This window comes from Vombatus ursinus, unplaced genomic scaffold (genome assembly GCF_900497805.2).
Source record: "Vombatus ursinus unplaced genomic scaffold, bare-nosed wombat genome assembly UNPS02014852.1, whole genome shotgun sequence".
Taxonomy (NCBI): domain Eukaryota; kingdom Metazoa; phylum Chordata; class Mammalia; order Diprotodontia; family Vombatidae; genus Vombatus; species Vombatus ursinus.
In genome coordinates, this window is record NW_020954630.1 from 6,032,360 (window position 1) to 6,052,895 (window position 20,536).

Sequence of the window (20,536 nt, forward strand, 5' to 3'; positions counted from 1 at the left end):
TCCTGTTATTCCTCATCACAAGTCTCTACATCTTAGCACTGGTTGTCCCCCTCTCTCTCTTCACTTCTGACTATCAGAACCCTTTGCTTTCTTCAAAACCCAGCCCAAGTACCACCTTCTGTACATGAAGCATTTCCTGATGCCATTTATTTATTAATGCCTTCTCCCAATTCACACCCTTTTCTCCTGACTGTGCCACTATCCTAGTCCAATCCTGTATAACCTCGTGGCTGAACTTTTAAAACAGCTTACTGGTCTCCCTGCCAAAAGTCTCTTCCTCCTCTAGTCTATCCTCTGTTCAGTTGACAAGGTGATGTTCCTAAAGCACAGATCATCCCTTTCCCACTACTCAAATTCCAGTGGCTCCCTAGCACCTTAGGATCAAATATAAATCCTTTGGTGTTCAAAAAACCTTCATAACTTGCCCTCCCCCCACCACTTTATACCTTACATTCCGCCACATACTCTAAAATCTAGTGACACTGGCCTCCTTGCTGTTCCTTGAACAAGACACTCCATCTCTCCACTCCAGGCATTTTTTAAAGTTGTCCCCCATGCCTACAGCTCCCTGCCTCTTACCTTCCCTCAAGTCCCATCTAAAATTCTGTATTCTACAGGAAGTCTTTCTTAATTTTTACAGATTCCCCCTTAATTCTAGTGCCTTCTTTCTGTATTATTTCCAATTTATCCTATATATAGCTTGTATGTACATAGACTGTGAATTCTTTGACAGCAGGGACTACCTTTTCCCTTTCTTTGTATTTCCAGTGCTTAGCACAGTACCTGGCATTCAGTAGGCTCTTTGTTTAGTGACTGCCTGAATAAACCCATATAAACTCCTTTCTTCTTAAACATCACTCACCTCCACACCCCATGGTTCAGCCATATCAGGTGACCTCCAGTATTCGTGCCTTTGAACAGGGCATCCTCTGTATCAGGAAAGCTTTTGCTCACCTCTGCCTCTTGGAGGCCTTGGTTTCCTTCAAGACTTAAGCATCAGCCATCTCCCAGCAGTATGTATCAGGAGGCCTTTCTCGTCCCCTCAGCTACTAGTACCTTTCCTTCTAAGGTTACCTTATAGCTACTATGAATGTAACTTTTAAGCTCCTTGAAGACAAAGGCTATTCCTCCTTTTTCTTTGTATCCCAGAGCTTAGAACAGTGCCTGACACATAGTTAAGGGCTTAAAATATGTTTGCTGATTGACTGCTTTGTATTCTGCATACTTATGTTAGTGCAATGGCCACAACACACCTGATCCTGCTGCTGACTTGCTCCATTTCCAGCCTAGGCTTTTTAGGCAACCTGATGCCCTCTGCTACCTGGGGCTCACCATCCTGATGCTGGACTCAGTGTGGATATCAAATTAGCTTCAACCTTACTATAGCTCAGAACTTGAGTGATCCACCTGCCTCAGCCTCCCCAGAAGCAGGGAACCTATGGGGATGCACTAACATGCCAGGCAAGGGATACAAATTTTAGGGAACATCTCAGTTGTATTGTAAGGTCAAGTCATAAGGAGCATGACCTATTACTTTGGATTTAAAACTATTTTGCCTGATAGTACAGGATCATATTTGGGGTTCTAGAATATTTTCCTCAATAAATGAGACCTTAGTACATTACATGTATTTTACTCAGCCTCTCTACTTAATAGTACACTGATTTTCAATGTCATAGTATTACTGCCCTGGCACATTCTTTTTTATTTACTTAGGATATCAAATACTTCAGAAAAAGTTTTAACTTTTTTAAGAAAATGTTTTCAAGAACTTATTAGACTGATTGTTCAAAATTCCTTAAATCAGGATAACATACAGTCAAACCAGAATCACATTTTAGGTAAAGTTTAAAATTACATTTATTTAAAACTTGAGCAAGATATCAATATAAAAGAAAACAGTATAAGAAATAAAAATAATCAAAGTACAAAACATTTTAATTTTTCAACATCCATAATTTAAAGAGATAGCAAGGCCCTTATTTACACCCATATTTTACTTTTGGTTGAAGTTCTATACCAGTTATATAAAACATTTTAAAAACTGGCAAAGGAATCATAAAACCTAATGTGGGCTCTTAAATTCATATAATACAAAACATAATTTATGTTTCCTCAGAATAAAATTACACATCTTAATAAGATGCAGGTATTTTGTTTTCCTGCTTTAAATGGCTTGCCACCTAAAGAAAGCAGCTGGAAAACGAGAGCATCTGCAGGAAGCACTGGTTAACTTTATCCGGTAGCTACGACAGCCAGATTTTGTGCTCCAAGGGCTCTGAAGAAAGGTCACATTTTCAGATAACATCAAGTAAATTTATATGTAGGCTTGTTGAGGAAAATAACTTAGAAAACAATGTAAAATATACACTTAAATTTACATATCTAATTTAAAGTAGTTTTAGGTGTTTTATTCAGAGGTTACTAAAGTTAAGTATATAGTATCAGGGAAGGCTGTGACACTTGGTGAGCTTTGTCTTCAGACGCTAAGCACACATACTGTTCTCTGTCTACCCTCCTACCCCGCAATGTTTGACATCACACATGCCCTACAACCAGATGCCTACCCCAACCCTTGAGAATGTTTTCTAAACTCTGATATTCTACACCACCCCTACAGGATAAACTGGATGAGACAAAGGACATCAAAGCTAACTCCTCCAGGTTACCTGATATATTGTAAATAGCATTTTTTCTTTTTGCAAGGGAAGGAATGGTCAAACAGGTTTTCATTTGGATGGTATCAGAAGAAAAGCAGAAAAAGGGAATTATATTTTTGTGAAAACAAAGTACTTGAAAGAAGATAGCACTGCAATTTTTACATTAAGATCTTACCACAATAAATTATATAAATTGTATTTTTAGGGCAGTCTCCAAAAAGAAGTGATTCAACTGTTATTACTAACAAAAAGCTGAGTACACCAATGAGTTAGCTCATTTCTAAACAGTATATCAATGTTGACAAAGCACTTTTCTTACAAGAGTGCTGTGAGATGAGTACAAGAAGTTATTTCCACCTTACAAATGAGGAAATCAATTCTCAGAAAAGTTAAGTAGTCACTTGCCTCACTCTCCCATACCTGATGCAGCTGGTATCACTTGAGTTATCACCTTATCTAAGTCCAGCTTTCTCTCCACCAAACACATTACAAAACTTTTTACTTTAAAACTTTGAAAAATACCCAATTCTAATTCTTTTTATTGCCTTATTCCCTAGTTATTCAAAGAACTCCCAAGTTATTCAAAGAACTTACATTTTTAGTAACTGTCATGTGCTACTGTAATCACAGCTTTTCAGATAAAGAAAGTAGAAGGTGGGTTAATTTAATGAAGTTAAAATGGATTATAAAGAGGAAAAAGACGGAATAGCCAGTAATTGGATCACAAAACCTTTGGACTTTGTCTCCATTAGGAAATTTACTAGTGCTAGCTTTGCCAGCACACATAAGAATGATACAGAGAAAACTAGCATGACCTCTACACAAAGATGATATGTAAATTCATGAAGTATGCCATATTTAAAAAAAAAACTATTGGCAAAATACGCCAAATTAAACAAAGGTAACTTGGTAAGCTTTTCTTACGGCTAGAGGACAAACTAACATATGCTTATGCCTTGTATTTATGTGCCTGAAAAATAGGAATAAGACTCTATCTAGATTACAAGTTTCAATCCTTTAGGTCAATTCTAGTCCTTGTGTTAATTTAATTTTAGCAAATAACAAGTGGCAATGGTTTCCCTTATACCTACACTTCCTACACTTGCTAAAATTCAACAGGGCTTAAAAATCATTACCAATATTCTTTAAAAGGGCTAAGATTAAATCATAAATTTGAAAATTACCTTGAGGCCTCAGTTTTCTTTTCTACAAAACAAGGTGGCTGGACCAGAATTCAGGTTTCCTCTAAGTCTACTGCATTTAGTTGTACCACACTGCAAGAAGTCATGGTACCATCCCTCTTACTCTATGCCTTTTTGTATGATGATCTCATTTTCCTTTTTTATTGTTTCCTTTTTTCCTTCCCACCAATTCTATTTCTTTCATTTAAGTAGCTATCACAGGAAAAGGTAATGGTCTGTAGTGGAGCATCTAGGCTCAGGAGTCAAGAAGACCCAAGTTCAAGTCCTGGATGAGGGGGAAAGGAATAAGCATTTATGTAGCACCTATTATATGCCAGGCTCTGTGCTAAGCATTTAAAAAATAATTCTCTCATTTGATGCTCACAACAACCCTCAAGAGTAAGTGCTATTATATCCACTTTATAGTTGAGGAAATTGAGGCAAACAGAGGTTAAGGGATTTGACCTGGGTCACACAGTTAGCAAGTGTCTGAGGCTGGATTTGTACTCAGGTCTTCTGACTTCAGGCCTGGCACTCTATCCCCTGCACCACTAGCTGCCAAGTCACTTAACCTCTCGTTGCCCCAAGACAACTCTTTCAAACAGCAGCCAATTTGTATTGGTAATTTTCTGTTCTTTGCAACATACTGCCTCTTGTATAAATTTGTAAATAATTTGCATTTAGGTTACTCTCAACAGAAAACGGTTCCTCACATTTGAATGAGGGGAAGAGCAGAAAACCTAATTCACAAAATAAGCTCTGTTGCTAGTGAATACTTCAACGCTTCAAGGATCTGCAATTTTGTTGACACCACCTACCAACAACTTCCATTAACACAGACTGCAACCCCTCTATGTAACAGATTTTTGAAAGTTGTTAAGGATAGAAAATTTACCATTCTATGGCCAAAATGATGAATTTCTATGAATCTGTTTGGTCTTATGATCACAGACATTGAGTCAATTCCTTGGCTCCTCCCTTGTAGGCTTAAATCTTAAAGCTTAATCTACATTGGCACAGCCTTCAAGAATTCAGTAACACTTCTCCATCACGATGAGATGTTTGAGTAGGCCACAGTTTATTCCACAGTGCCAAGCACACAATAAATACTAAATAAACCATGTGTTGCTTATTAATGAGAACAATGTAGAGCACCAGCCCTGGATTCAGGAGGACCTGAGTTCAAATCTGGCCTCAGATACATAACACTTACTAGCTGTGTGACCCTGGGCAAGTCACTTAACCGCATTGCCTAGCCAAAAAAAAAAAAAGAGAGAAAGAGAACAATGGCAACTAGGTGGTGTAGCAAGCAGACAGAGAGCAGGGCCTAGAATTAGGAAGACCTGGGTTCAAATCTAGCCTTAGACACTTACTAGCTATATGATCTTGGACAAGTTCCTTAACTGTTTGCCTCAGTTTCCTCAATTGCAAAACAAGATAATAGCACCTACCTCCCAGGGTTATTTTAAGGATTAAATGACAGAACATTTGTAAAGTGCTTAGCACAGTGCCTGACACAGAAAGCGTCACATAAATTCTGGCTATTATTGCTTATTTTTATAATTAATCCTACTACTATGTTGTGTAGTCCTAATGCCACTACTACCACTACTATTACAAAGTTGCACATGTCCATAACTATTCATTCTACACAGTAAGCAAAAAGAATACAGAGGGTGACAAAAGAGTTGGTCCTGTCTCTGTCTACAGTAGTCTAACACAAGGACACAATAAGCCAGCCCCAAGAAAATAAAGGATATAACTAATCAGTTATTTCCCAAAACTAGATTGGGCTTTGACGTTAAGAAGGGAAATTCTTGGGGCAGCTAGGTAGCACAGTAGATAGAGCCCCAGCCTTGGAGTCAGGAGGACCTGAGTTCAAATCTGGCCTCAGATACCTGACACTTACTTAGCTGTGTGATCGTGGGCAAGTCACTTAACCCCAATTTCCTCACTAAAACAAACAAACAAAACCCAAGAAGGGAAATTCTCTGGTGAGACACTAAAACATTTGTTTCCCATGGCCAAATACAAACTTCTGGGACTGACCAGGCCTTTTGGATGGAGAAGGCTAAAGAAACAGGGAGGGAATAAGGAAGGGGGAGTAAAGAGGCAGAAAGGAAATGAGGCCTATAGGAAGCTGATTACTGTGGAAAGAAAGTCTGCTGTTTAATGCTTTGTGACTATTTCTTAGTTCTTTCAGCTGCATGGCCTTTGGTTTACTTCTAGGTAAAAGGAGCTCCTGATCCAGGAGATTGATTCTATGGTATCAGGAGTACTAGGGAGACCAATGAAACAGTAAACGCTCCACAATATGAGACTGTAGAAAGAGTATGGACTAGGAACTATTAGATACAAGCTCTGGCCTCAGTCATAAGATCTTAAGAAAATTATTTAACCTCTCTGAGTCTAGGTTTCATCATCTATAAAATGGAGATAATTATAGTAATTCTAATTCTCTTACATCACACCATCTAATCCTTATAACAGTCTTTTAGTTAAAAGGCTCTCTGAAAAGTGTCAACTACTGTACAGTGTAAATAGCTTTCATTTCAACAGCACCTAATGATTCATGCTTTTCAAATATGAATTATTCTTTGCATAGCGCATTATGGTTTTCAGAATACCTTCACTTAGAGCTTCAACCTACGGCTTTTTTGGTTTGACTTCTTCAAAGTCCTACTCCAACTGACTCGCTGTCACTGGAGGTGATTCTTAGGTTTTACAGTGCAACCCAAGCTCACATATGTTCTACTGTGCCAGAAAGGCCTTCAGTGCGATCCAAGAAACACAGTATGTCTCTTCCCAAAGATAAGCTCAGGTAAGTATGGATAAACTCATCATCAGGAGAGAGGATATTTCTTATGTCACTCTTTGGCCAAGGCAATATATGAAACAAAAAAATGCAAAAGGTTTGGCCTCCTTCTACTCCTTCAGTGATAGTGGGAGAGTGGTAGAGAATGCAATGGGAGCTAAGAATCATTATTTTTAGATCATCTATAGACATTAATTTAGCTTATGTTTCTCCAAGAGATCTGTTTCCAGTGACCAGTGAGCAGACATTATTAGAGAAAATGAATCCTATAAACCATGATATTTCCACAATAAAGGAAACCAGAAAACAAAAGGAAAATTCCGAGTTGATGGGTTATTTTTGCATTGAGAACAATTCATCTCTAAGTATATTCAATTTTTAATATTTAAATTGGAGAACGATTTAAGTATTTTATAATGAAAGATCCTTAAAGAAAAGAGACAGAATAATCTAATGGAAGTAACACTGGTTATTCTTGTTGTTGTTCAATCATTCAGTCATGTCCATTTCTTCGTGACCCCATGGACCATAGCATGCCAGGCCCTTCTATCCTCCACTATCTCCCAAAATCTGTCCAAGCTCATAAAGTAACACTGGACTTGGAAGTCAAAAGATCTGCTTTCAATGCTTAACAGCTGTATAACCACAATCATATCAATCAACTAATTTAAACCTCAGTTTCTTCATCTGTAAGACTGAGAAGAAAATATCTGTACTACCAACCTCCTATGTCCACAAAGAAAACACTCTGTAAAGTATTATACAAAGCACTGTAAAACACTATATAAATGTGAGCCATTATAAAAAACAAAACAAACCCAGTTCCATTCCCTTTCCCTACATATTTTCATTTTACATAATTGTCTTTAAAAAAGCAGTATGTCAGATTGGATAAAAACCCAGCCTTAAAGTCAAGAGGACATAGGTTTAAGTCTCAGCTCTGATACAGACTGGTAGTGTGACCCTTTGCAAGTGACTTAATCACTCAATGTACCCTGAGACAATCTAAGATTATAAACTGCTGAAGAGTTGCCATTCTGTATCAGTAGAAAGAAATGATAGCATAGGTGTAGAGTCTTGACTACAAAAGAAAAAATTTCTCCTTATAAATTCTAAAGCTATGATATGTTAGTCATAAAAAAAGCCTTATCTAAAGACAATCTTTTGGGAAACTATGGACTTTTTCTTATTCTACAAAACCGCTTTAAACTCAAAGCATGAAAAAACATGAGAGGTACTGCCAGAACTGTTATAAAACCATAATAAAAGACAGAGTTTTAAAAAAGGTGGTAAAATTTGTTTTCTTATTCTTGCAAAGTCACTTTAACTATCAAATATTTCATAATAGTTTTTAAAAAGGATATGATTCATAGTCCAATGTCTGTGTAAGTACTCCAGTAAGAACAAATTCTGCATTATGAACATCTGAAAGACATTAAAAATAATCATTTAATAAAGTAAAAATAGTTATATGGTGATAAATACACAAAAGGAGTAATGACAATCTGATCATACCTATTCCTCTTGCAAAATATTCTCGACATAAGTGAAGATCGTTCTCACAGGATATTAAAATTATTTCTGACAAACTCTACGGAAGAGAAAACAATGAGTCCAAATGATGTACAACAATGGGTCTTACAAACTATAACAATTAATCTAAGAGATCACTTCACTTATATACACCTTATTTTGCTTATGTTCCATGAGTTTACGGAAAGATGGCTGTTTAGATAACACTTTTCCTCCTGCACATTCCACAATAGCTTTCATGGTGGAAAGACTAGGACAAATTCCAGGTGTAATATAAAAATATTTTGCCTAAAAAAAACAAAACAAAACAAAAAAAAAAGTAAGTTATGAAACAAGTTGAAAACTCAAAACCAAACCAAGAGGCAGCCCAATGCTGTCAGGTCAGTAAGTTTTTGTTTCAGTGTAAATCAGGTACTTTCAAATCACTAAGATATTTATCTGCTACTAAGGTGGGTCAGAAGGACGTAAGTTCAAAGCCCATATCAGACACATACTACCAGTACGATCACTGGCAAGTAATTTATTCTTCCTGTGCCTCATCTGCCTCTTCTATAAAATGTCAAGACCTACCTCCTAGGGTCTTGTGAGGATCAAAGGAGATATTTGCAAAATGCTTTGCTAACCTTAAAGCACCATATAAAGATTAGCTATAATTTAAGAACTAACTAGGCACAGAATTTCCTAAAAGAAATTAAGTATTTTTAATGATTTAAACATAAATTGTCTTGTCCGCTGTTACCAGCAGTATACAGTAGGTGCCCAACAAACACTTCAACTAAAGTGATTACTTCACAACAACTACAGCATCCTAAAACAAACTACCTACTCAAATATGACAGCTCAGTGCCAGATTACTGATAGACACACACCTGACCATATTCGTTTAACTTAGATGTACTTCTCTCCATTTGACAATAAAATACTACGTGGTCACACACAGAAATAGAAAAAGATGAATGTGGCTAATTTTTTTTGATCCTTCAACCACCACACAGCAAAGGGTGTTCTCCTGTCCTAGTCCTCCTTCCATTATAGTCCATGACATCTAGTTTATTACACTTTATTTATAATAATAACCATTTTTATATGTCTGGGGTTGGGGGGTAGGAGGAAAATGGACAACACCACATTCCATGGTTTGGAAAATCAAGCTGTTGTAAATATAATACATTTGTATCTATTATCTCAAAGTGTTCCTGATCCATAACATTCTGCTCCCTGAGACAGGTCACCTTACTTGAAACACACAAACACATATTCAGGATAAATAAAAGGCCAGAAAGTTATCACTAAATAAATCTTTTAATCTCTGAAATATATTTAAAAGTTTTTTGGTTATGAATTATTTAGATATGTTTTCCATTTATATCTTATTTCACCACTAGTCTTCCACATTAATTTTTGTAGCTATGCAATAAATAAAAGTTTTAGATGCAAAGTCTTATGGAAATTTGTTAAAAAATTTAAAAATAACTGTACAAATCTTATACCAAGTTAAATCCAAAATGAGCTCTAAATTTTCCTCAGGTGTGCACTGATCAAAAGACCTAACACTGTTATTTCTATTCATTTAAAATACCAATTCTTTCAAACTACAGCACAGCTAAGTATTACAAATGACTATATTTTACTGAAATCCACTAGGCATTTGACCTTGAAAATGAAATCATACCACTGATCTGAAGGTATGACTTACTTACTAGAATTTCTTTTAATCATCAAATTTTATAAAACGAGGATTGTTGCTTCTATCACATTTTCAATGGCAGGAGTTTCAATTAAGCTTGGTGAATGAAGCAGGTCATGAAACCATCTCTCTTTTTTAACAATTCCTTTGCCTGAAAGTCCTGCCTACCTTGAAAAGTGGTGTGACGTGTGCTCTCTTTAAGGACTCCTCTAGACTGAAACAAAAGAGCACCTCAGCTTCAGCATCTCGGAGCGTGAAGTTCTGTTCATCTAGAAACAAGACAATAAACACAATGAAATGTGCTTCATGAAACCCACCCTCCACCCTCTCTTATTCCTTGTGAAGAAGTGACTGAAGGCCCAATAAACTGTGAAATCTTTGACCCCTTCCCACCCTAATCACACTCCTCCCCGCTAACTCCCAACAGGAGCCAGAGGCAGGCACACTCACACAGTCTTAGGCACCTGAACTCATTTTCTCTGGGTTTTTCCCAAGAGAGGCACACTGACTTAAATCTCCCTAAACATTCCTGTTATCTCCTTTTGACCCAGACTAGAATTAGAACAGAAAGAAAAACAAATATACAGATACTTATTCAAGACTACATAACTAGTTAGTGGCAGTTTGAGGTCAATTTAGAAATTCTATACCCAGAATAACCAAACTAGGGGAAGATAAGCTGCCAATGAAATGAAATTATTAACAAGTGTTTCAATATCCTATTTTCATTTGTTGTGTCAAATATTTATTTGAAAATTTAACTTCAGAAAACATATATTCCTAAATAACTGACTTATGTGGTCATAGCCCTGGATCTTGAACACTTGTAAAAATCAGCAATTATTTCCCTAACTGCAAGAGTGATTTACTCCCAAGTCCAAGCAGCTCTTATCTAGAGGCTGCTAGGAAAAAAAATTAGTTATTTTTTCTATAAGTTTCCAAACTCAATATTGAGAGGGAGGGGAAAACAGGAAGAGGAAAAGGGAGGGAGAAAAGGACAATGTGTACATTTATGTGCATACATGAGTAGTACATATTGCAAGTATAACTTGACTGCATAATATTACTTTATTTATTTTTGTGGTTTTGTTTTTGTGAGGCAATTGGGGTTAAGTGACTTGCCCAGGGTCACACAGCTAGAACTTTAGATTTAAAATTCAATTTGAGATTTTTTTCTTTCAAAAGCACTGAAATCAAGGAAACGGCTCCATGACTGTAAGATTTGGAGCTGAGGCCTTCTACTCCGTAACGCCCTCATTATATAGATGAAGACTCAGCAGTGAATTTACATGCCCAAGGTTAATAGGAACTAGGTGGCACAGCTGGGATTAAAGTCCAAGTTTTCTGATTCCAAATTCAGTGCCCTGTCCACTATACTTTTCCAAATAAAATTCTCTGTGAGTTTCAGTCAGTGGTGTCACACTTAAATAAAAATGGGGGTCACTAATTTGGACATAAGGATCCCTGTGGGCTACATGACTTAGGTTTTAAAGTATGTTATCTGTGTTTTATTGTATTTATGTTTCGTTAAATATTTCCCAATTAATTTTAATCAAGTTCAGCCTGCACACAAGAGTGTCTGTTGCAGGGCCTGGTGTTTATAAGCACTCTGGCACTTACAAAGTTGAGTTGTTAAATTTTACATGTTAGGATTTTTCCTATGGTTTCCAACCCCTCTATTACTACTTTCATGCCTTATACTAGCAAAACATCTACAAATTTTGTAGAATGAAATCCTCTCCTAATTAGCCTGTTTTGAGAACATAATTTCTGAAACTATGGCCTGGACAAGGCACTTTAATAAAAACAATAATAACAATAACAGTAACTTATACAATACTATCTACCTATATACATAATATCTCATTTGATTCTGACAACAATGCTGTGAAGTAGCTGCTTTATTTATTATCCCAATTTTGCAGATGAAGAAACTAAAGCTGAGAAGCTAAGTGGCTTGCCTGTCCTCACAAAGCCAGTAAGTATCTGAGTACTGTAATAATTAAAGCTCAGATCTTCCTCACTACAAGTCCAGAATTCTATACATTTTGCTAGTTACTTCAACTCTCTGAGCTTCAGCTTAATCGTCTACAGAACAGAAGGGCTGTACTAGATAATTACTTTTTTAATATAATTTTATCCAAGTGGTGTTAAAAATTAATTATTAACAAAGAGGTCTAGGAATTTTAAAGACCTGAAACATATACACACAAATGCCTTTGTGTTTATACACATATATATGCACACATTTGTACAATAACAGCAAACATTTTTTAAGTGTCTGCTATGTGCTAAGAAAGATATATAAAGTTTTGTTAAAAAAGAAAAATCTTGCCCTCAAGGAGCTTCCAGTCTAGTGGGGAACAGATAACTATACTATGTCAATATAATTCATAATATAAAACACAAATCACTATAACATACAATAAGTACATTGGTGAATTACCCAAATTAAAAAAAAAAGTGTTATGTGAGGTCAGGGGTGAAGGTTATCACCAAACGGAAGAATTTAGGAACATTTTAATGGAAGTTGTGGTATCTGAATCAGGTTTTAAGCTATCAGCAGGAATTTAACCAATGAAGAACAAGAGAAAGGAAAGCATTCCAGGCACAGGGAATAGCAGGGAAATATAAAACAATATAAGACAAATCAATGAGCATTTATTATGCTCTTACTATATATGCCAGGTACTGTGCTGGGTGCTAGGCAAAGAATGGCAAAAACAGTTCCCACCCTCAACGGCCTCACATAATTACCATGTATATAACTAAGCTATAAGATATACACAATGTAGGTGGGAGAAGATGGCATTAGCAGCTGTAGGGACCAGGCAGCAAGTCATCCTGTAGTAGATCAGATTTTAGCCTGGTTTTGAAGGAAGCCAAGAGAACTAAGAGGTGGAGGTGAAGAGGAAGACAATTCCAGGGATAGAAGACAAGCAGTATAAAAATAAGGAGGCAGGAGGCAGAGCACCAGGTTTGAGCAATAGCAAGTAGGACAGTGTTCTGAATGTGGAGGGGAATTAAGTACAGAATACTGGAAAGTTAGGAAGAGGCCAAGTTGTGAAGAGATTTTAACATCAGGGGACTTCATCTTTGTTCGTGGGAGTGATAGGGAACCACTTTGGTAGCTGAATGAAGACAAGACACAACACAGCTATGAGGCAAGGAGACAAATTAGAAAGCAACTGCAGTAGTCCAATTAAGAAGTGACGAGGACCTGAACCAGGGTGGTGGCTATGAGTGAAAAGAGAACATATACAAAATGATGTGAAGCCAAAAATGATGAGGTTGGGCAACAAACTGGTTCTATGGAGTGAGTTCGCGTGAACCCTTAGGGTGAGGGTGACTGAGAGGATGATGGTGTCCAACAGTACTAGGGAAGTTAGGGTGAGGAGATGTCTAGGAGAAAGATAATGAGTTCTGTTTTAAGTATGAGATGCCTACCAACACTAAAATACTCAAAAGGCAGGGGCAGCTAGGTGGCGCAGTGGATACAGCACCAGCCCTGAAGTCAGGAGGACCTGAGTTCAAATGCGGCCTCAGACCAAACACCTGACACTTAACTAGCTGTGTGACCCTGGGCAGGTCACTTAACCCCAACTGCCTTAAAAAAAAAAAGAAAGAAAGAAAAGGCAGTGGATGATACAGGACTGAAACTCAGGAGAAAGACCAGGGCTGAATACATAGATTTAGGAACCATCCGTAAGAAATAATCATTTAACTCTTGGGAGTTGATGGGACAGTCAAGTAAAACAGCACAGAGGAAAAAGAGAGGGTATCACAGGACAGACATGTTTAGTGAGTATAACACAGATATAACCAACAAAAGAGACTGAAAAGGAGCACTTGAAAAAATAGAGAACCAGGAGAGTAGAGTCATGACCACCTAGAGAGAAGAGCACATCCCGAAGGAGAAGGTGATTAACACTGTCAAAAGCTGCAGCAAGGCCAAGGAGGTTCAGGACTGAGAAAAGACCACTGGATTTGGCAATCAGCAATAATGACAACAACAACAATAGCTAGCATGCTAAGTGCTTTACAGATATTATCACAGTGGATCCTCACAACAACCCTGGGAGGCCGGTGCTATTATCAGGGAGAGGTTAAGTGACTTGCCCAAACTCATAGAGCTCATAATCTGAGACTGAATCTGAATTCATATCCTCCTCACTTCAGGCCAAGTATTCTACCTATTGCACCACTCAGCTGCCTATGACACTGCTCCTAAGGAGCAAAATGAGGTTAAAAGCCAGATTGAAGAAGGTTTAGAAGAGAAGTGAAGGCACCAAGTGGAAGACGACTTTCTCAAGAGGTCTAGGCAGAATGTGGAGAAAAGATACAGGATAATAGTTTTTTAAGGATGGAGGAAATATGGACATATTTACAGGCATCAAGCAATAAGCCAATAAATAGGAAGACACTGAAGATTAGAACAAGTAGGGATGACAGTGAGGGTGGAGGGAGAAGAGGAACCTGCTGGAGAAATTGATTGGATCAAGGGTACATGCAAAGGAGGGATTGGCCTTGGCAAGGAGGACTACCTCTTCAAATGAAACCATGCAGGATAAATGCCTGAGTGATGTGAGATGAGGAGGGAAGAAGATGGAGTTCTCAGTGAATGGTGAAGTAAAGATTTTCAGGTGAAGTAAAGATCTTCAGCTAAAAGAGGGCATAGAAGCCTAGAAGAGAAACAAGGTTCAAAATAGCTATTGTGGGGTGGGACAATGTAGGGAGAAGGGAGGAGTATAAAGACGGAAGAAAAAAAAGTATGTATTAAGTACCTACTAAGTGCTTAATAAACAACCTCACAAGTTAGGTGCTATTATCCCCATTTTACAGGTGAGGAAACTGAGGCAGATAGTGGTTTAAAGGACTTGCCAAGAGTCACCTGGCTAATATCTGAGACAGGATTTGAATTCAGGTTTTCCTGATTCTAGATCTGACGCTCTATCCACCGCACCACCCAGCTGTCTCTGCAGCAATAAAGATTGCCTTCTGGCAGTAAAGGTCCAGATAATATAAATGTGTAATGGACCTAATCAACACAATTTCATTATTTTCTCAAGCTCTATTCAGGAGCACACGAATAGAAGCAGAAGCAGACATTATGGGTACTGGGGTTTGGCAAGAAATCATTGATAGAACAAAGCAGTATGGGATTTGAGAATAAAGAACCATGAAGAGTTGAAGGGTTGACAAAAAGAAGCAAGAAAAGTAGCCAGTGTAAGGGAAATGACCAACAGAATGGAGGGGTGGAGAGAATGGAGGTAAAGTTGAAGATGACAAACAGGGTTAGGGGTCTTAAGGAATATGGAAAAATGGATTGATAAAGATCACAATCAGATAAAGGAATTCTGGAATTCATGTAAAATGAAGTGGATTAAGAGTAAACAGCATGGTGCAGGTGGGGGGGGGAGGGCATAGTTTGGGATATTTTTTTTATTACTATCCAGTTTGGCTGAAATAGAGGGCATAAAGGATAATAATTTGAGATAAGGTTGGAAGGCATTATTGTGCCAGGTTGAAGAGGATTCCGAAAGTGAGGCAGGAGTCTATTATTTACTCAGGAGGTTACTTAAGATTTTTAAATAGAGGAACAACATGAACAGATCCATGTATAAGACACATCATATGGCAATTTTACATAAAGGATGGATTGTGCTATAGAAAGCACAGAAGCAGGAACACCAGTTAGAAGACTATTGTACAAGAGGGTAGTAATGAGAACAACCCTTAAGTGTTGGTCATTTAAAAGGAGAGGACAAAATGTATTTGAAAGATGCTGCATAGATGGAAATGACAGTACCTATTAATGACTGGATTATGGAGAGGGGCTATATCTTTGTTTTTGCATATGAAGACAGATAAAAGAACTGTCTCTCTACCCTCAACTCATTATAAGTTACCAGGTTCTCTCTCGTCCTGTTCTCCATACCAAAAACAGTTGGCTTTTCTTTTGATCCATTGCGCCCTTAAACTATGTGAGGGTGTTGGCTTCAAATTAAAGTATGGATAGAATAGTAAGGATTAGTCATCACTATTAGCCAAATACCGAGAATACACACAAGGATCATAAATGATCAGAGAATTTAAATGCCAAAAAAAATCTTGGAGGACATAAAGAATCCAACACCTTCATTTCACAAGGAAAAGCAGGCCCCAAGAGGCTGAATGACATGCAGTCAGCCTATTAGTGAATGACAAAAGTGAGGCCTGAATCCAGGTTTTCAGTGTTCTTTCCACTAGTTCACATTGTCCCAATTCAAGCACATATGACAAAGATGGCAGAGGATATGTTTTTTAGTGCCAAGCTAAACAGGAAAGGAAACAAAGTTTATCACCACTGGAATTCCCCTCTTTGTAAAGTACTTCAGAAGGGTTATCACCTGCTACAGTACTATTATCTTTGCTACTACTAATAGTTAATATCTTTCCTAGGTACTTTCTGTAAGGAGAAACTGATTTTTTAAAATAGCAGAGCTCTAACTATTTAAGTGAATAAATAAAAAATTTAAGTGCCTACTATGTGCAAAAGATACTGTGCTAAGTGCTGAGATACAAAGAAAAAAGTAAAATAGTCCCTGCTTTCAAAGAGTTCACATCCTGATGGGGAAGATAGCACATACGGAACATATGGAACATTAAAAGGAAAGGTCCCACTGTCCTTGGAAGCACAATGGCAAAACAGACGTTAATGCCTCTTTTTTAATAATGTCACTTCCACTAATAAAACCATGTCAGTTTCAGATGCTGAACCATCTGACACTGCCAAAGAGTGGTGACAAGAACTTTCTTTTCTGGCTCTGCAACAGCTGTGGCTGTTTTACCTGCATAAGCATCTACTAGACTGAATCTCCAAAGAGGCTGTGATGGCTGGAGGCCCCCGAACTGGAGCGCTGTCATTCCCAAGACTCTTGGGGTTCTGGGTCTTAGGCTGCCATCAGGGTCTAAGGGGAGACAACAATCAAGGCAGTGGTGGGGTTTGACTTGCCTGGCATGTGCTGCCTCCTAGCTCTCTCTCCAAGGTGCCTTGCTGCTTTAACTAGATTGTTCTGCCTGCCCTTTGGGTAGCAGTTGGTGGAGATGACTGGCCACACCTCCCCCCACTCTAATAATGGCTGCAAGGGCTGGTGTGGAAGTAAAGCCAGTGCTCTCTTGCTACTCCAAGGCTCCTATATTTACCTCCCTGTTGGTAACAGGTTGGTAAGCAGTTGTTGATGGTGATGAGGAAGGTGGGTCACTTTTCCACAATTTCACCTTATTCTTGATAGTGATTTTGGGGACTGGGCTGGAAGGAGGTCTGCTGATCTTGGAGAAACTGCTATTACCAAAGCTCCTGGACTCAGGATCCTAGACTACCTCCATCAGGGTCCAAGGGGAGATGGTAGTCAAGGAGGCAATGGCAGTTTGCCTGTTTCCTGTCTCTTTCTGAAGATGCCTTTAAATGGATTTGCAGTTACTATTATAAAGCTCTTTCCCTGCCATTACAGAGCAGTCTACAATCAACACTAGACTTGATTCTACCCTTCAAGTTAGAAAATGTGTTTCCCTCATAGTGGATCTTATTTTATCACACCTCCCAGATTTTCTCCACCAGTACCAATCTTTACTTGCAACATATGCAGTCTTCCTTGTACTTCTATTTTTCATGCCAACTAATAATCAGTAAGTACATTTCACTTCTGGTCTACCATTTATATCATACCCCCTAACTATGGTCATACTCCAAAGCTCTCTTCTGTTCTCTTTCTATACTCACTCTTCGTGATCCTGTCAGCTCCCATGGTTTACCAATATCTCAGGTGCTTAGCCTCGTGCTTGGTACATGGTACTGTAAATGCTTAATACATGCTTTTTAGTCACACATTCAAGTATGCATTCATTCTTTCATTTTTATAGAAATGACTCCCAATCCAGTTTATCTCTCTCCTGAGTTCTTTCCTTCCCATCTTTACCTTTTGGACACTTCAAGCAATATCCCAAAACATCTCCAACTCAGGATGCCCAAAACAGAATTATCTTTCCCTCAAAACTCACTTTTCTTCTAAATTTCCCTATTTCTGTTGAGAGTACCACTAACTTTCCAGTCAAGGCTTTCCTCAAGTCTTCTCTCTCTCACCACCACATATCCATTCAATTTCCAAATCTTGCTATTTCTGCACCCACATCTTTCACATCTGTCCCCTTTACTCCATTTCCAAAGCCATCACCTGCTGCTTGGGCACAAGCCTCTTCATTATTCTCCCTGCCTCAAGTCTCAACCATTCCAATCCAACCTCTACACAACTACTAACTTGATTTTCCTTAAATATAAGTCTGACCATGTTACCCCCCCCCCATTCAATAAACTCTAGGGCCTCCCTATAGTCTCTACGATAAATACAAATCCTCTAGTTGATTTTCAAAGCCCTTCACAACCTGGCCACAGCCTGCCTTTTCTAGGCTCATTATACAGTGCTCCCTTTTTCATACTCTGAAGTCCAGCCAAATTGGTCATCTTACTATTCTCCATACATGATACTATCTTGTATCTATCTGTCTTGGCAGTGGTTGTCCCCAAAGACTTAGATCCACACCCTTCTCACATCAGCCTCAGAATTCCTTACTTCCTTCATGACTCAACTCCAGCTTCTACATTGTCTTGATTCTCTTCCCCTCACTGTCCAGCTGGTGATACCATCTCTTCCTAAACTACCTTGCATTTATCGTGTATTTATTCTATATATACTTATATGTGTCACCTGTGATAAAAATGTGAGCTCATTCAGGGCTGGGACTGTTGCATTTTGGGGGGTTTGTTTTTAATCCCCAGCACCTAGTACAGTATGTGGCACACAGCAGGCCATTACTAAACATTTACTGATTAACAAGTTTTATGGCTTCACTCACAATACTCTACGATGGTAACGGCCATTCTCTCTACTGCATTTATGTAGGCCTAGCCTTCCTAATGGAGAATCTAAATCATTCCTTGGTGAAAGATTACATTCTATTGGCAATTATATTTTTTTATAGCTAGACTACAAGTGAAGAAAGAGTAATCTCAGTTTACCTTGGTCTCTCACTGAAGAATCTGTAACCAAGTATGTTATTAAGAAAAAATAAAGCTATGTTATAAAAGTAATTTTTCTTTCCTAATACTGTTCAAATTTCCTAACCCTTTATTTTTCCATCTGAAAATGTAAAGAAATGGAAGCCTGAGACACAAAATTCACGTGTTAACTGATGAATATTAAATGATTAAAGAACAAATTAGATGCTTGTTGGGATGAAAATGGAGTAAAGCTCAATTCTAGTAAAACAAAGAGGTCTGCATGTGCATATACATGTGTGTACGCGTGTGTATGTGTGTCTGTCTATCTGTCTTGTTTGTTTGAGACACTTCCCAAACTTTCATTGCTAATGTGATGCTTCTATTCAGGGCAGAAAAAGGACATCAACCAGATTGCATTTATCTTAAAATACCAGTAGGCGCCAGAGTTGCCAAAGCTTGAAATATCGTAAGATTTTAAATAATTCATACATATTATTCACAATTGTAAAAGCTTATTGCTTGTGATTATACAATAATTACATCTAGAACACTTTGGAACAAATCAACTCCCAATGGTTTAATTAAACTTTTGCATTTGGCATTTTAAAAAATGTTACTGGTGCTTTTACTTACCAACAAATTTCTGGCATTTGAAACATTCTTCTAACCATTCTGGAGTTACTATATGCTTTACTACAGAAATTGCTGTCAGGAACTTTACAGTGCGGGTCACTTTGCTGGCAATAAGATGTGTGCATTTCTGTGCAGACTCAGCTACCTCACCCCCAAGAATATAGAGTTTCTAAAAGTTGTACAAACATAGTAAGATCAGAAATTAAATAGTTAAAATCTATAAAGACGTTATCAATGGGGTGTAAAACAGATGAAGTCTAATCTCAAGACAGATTTATTTTTTAAAAGACTGTGATATAGTATTGTTTACATACCTAATAAAATTAGGTAACTTCCTTTTTTTTTTTTAAACCTTGCATTTTAGAGCAGTATTCGATTCAACTGGAGTCAAAGCATTACAAAGACATTACATTTTCATACAAATGTATGAAATAATTCACAGCCGTGGCAAAAACAATACGGCAGGCAGAAGAAAAATACCACTGGGAGGGAAAGGTAAAATAATGAAAAAGTTAACAATATATATTTCTAGTCACTTAATTCTAAGTGAAGTGGGTTTTTAAATATATATATAATTGCACTTTTACATTAAGTTATATACACAATCATATTTTCAATAATACATTTCGATGATTTTATCTGTGATTAACATTAATGATTTGAATGGCACTGTCCATTTCATGGTAAGAAAGATTTCTAGGTTGTCTGACCTGGAACTCCTCTTACACGTAAGGGAGAAATAAATAAATAAACAAAAAAAAAGGATATCTTTGATGCCATTAATGAATATTAAAACGCTATCTTCTCTTCAAGAATGATGACATGAAAATTGACTGAAAAAACATGAACATGAAATTAAAAAAAATTTGACTCATGAAGACTATAGTTATTTTCTTAAGATGGCACAAAATTAAGTTGTGCTTCAAAGTACACTATTTAAAATGTCTTTAAAATGCAGCATTAGGAAAGAAAACAGGAAAATATAGTATA

General features: G+C 37.5%; 1 protein-coding gene and 1 pseudogene across 3 annotated transcripts in view; one reads left to right on the forward strand and one right to left on the reverse strand.

Annotated features, from left to right (window-relative positions):
• Positions 1-1,890: 1,890 nt before the first annotated feature.
• PAXIP1 (PAX interacting protein 1) overlaps positions 1,891-20,536 on the reverse strand; it is an 88,706-nt gene continuing 70,060 nt past the window's right edge. Inside the window, exons 16-21 of one of the 3 annotated variants that reach the window (XM_027840994.1) lie at positions 19,547-19,715; positions 10,045-10,145; positions 8,343-8,477; positions 8,172-8,247; positions 8,021-8,081; positions 1,891-2,323 (exon numbers count right to left, since the gene is read on the reverse strand). In XM_027840994.1, coding sequence (XP_027696795.1) covers positions 2,308-2,323; positions 8,021-8,081; positions 8,172-8,247; positions 8,343-8,477; positions 10,045-10,145; positions 19,547-19,715 — 558 coding nt within the window. In that variant the 3' untranslated portion in view covers positions 1,891-2,307. Of the gene's footprint in view, positions 2,324-8,020; positions 8,082-8,171; positions 8,248-8,342; positions 8,478-10,044; positions 10,146-19,546; positions 19,716-19,860; positions 20,380-20,536 lie in introns of those variants that run through there. The other 2 variants (XM_027840995.1, XR_003567211.1) reach the window with 2 other exon arrangements.
• Positions 3,426-3,522, forward strand: LOC114027189 (annotated as a pseudogene).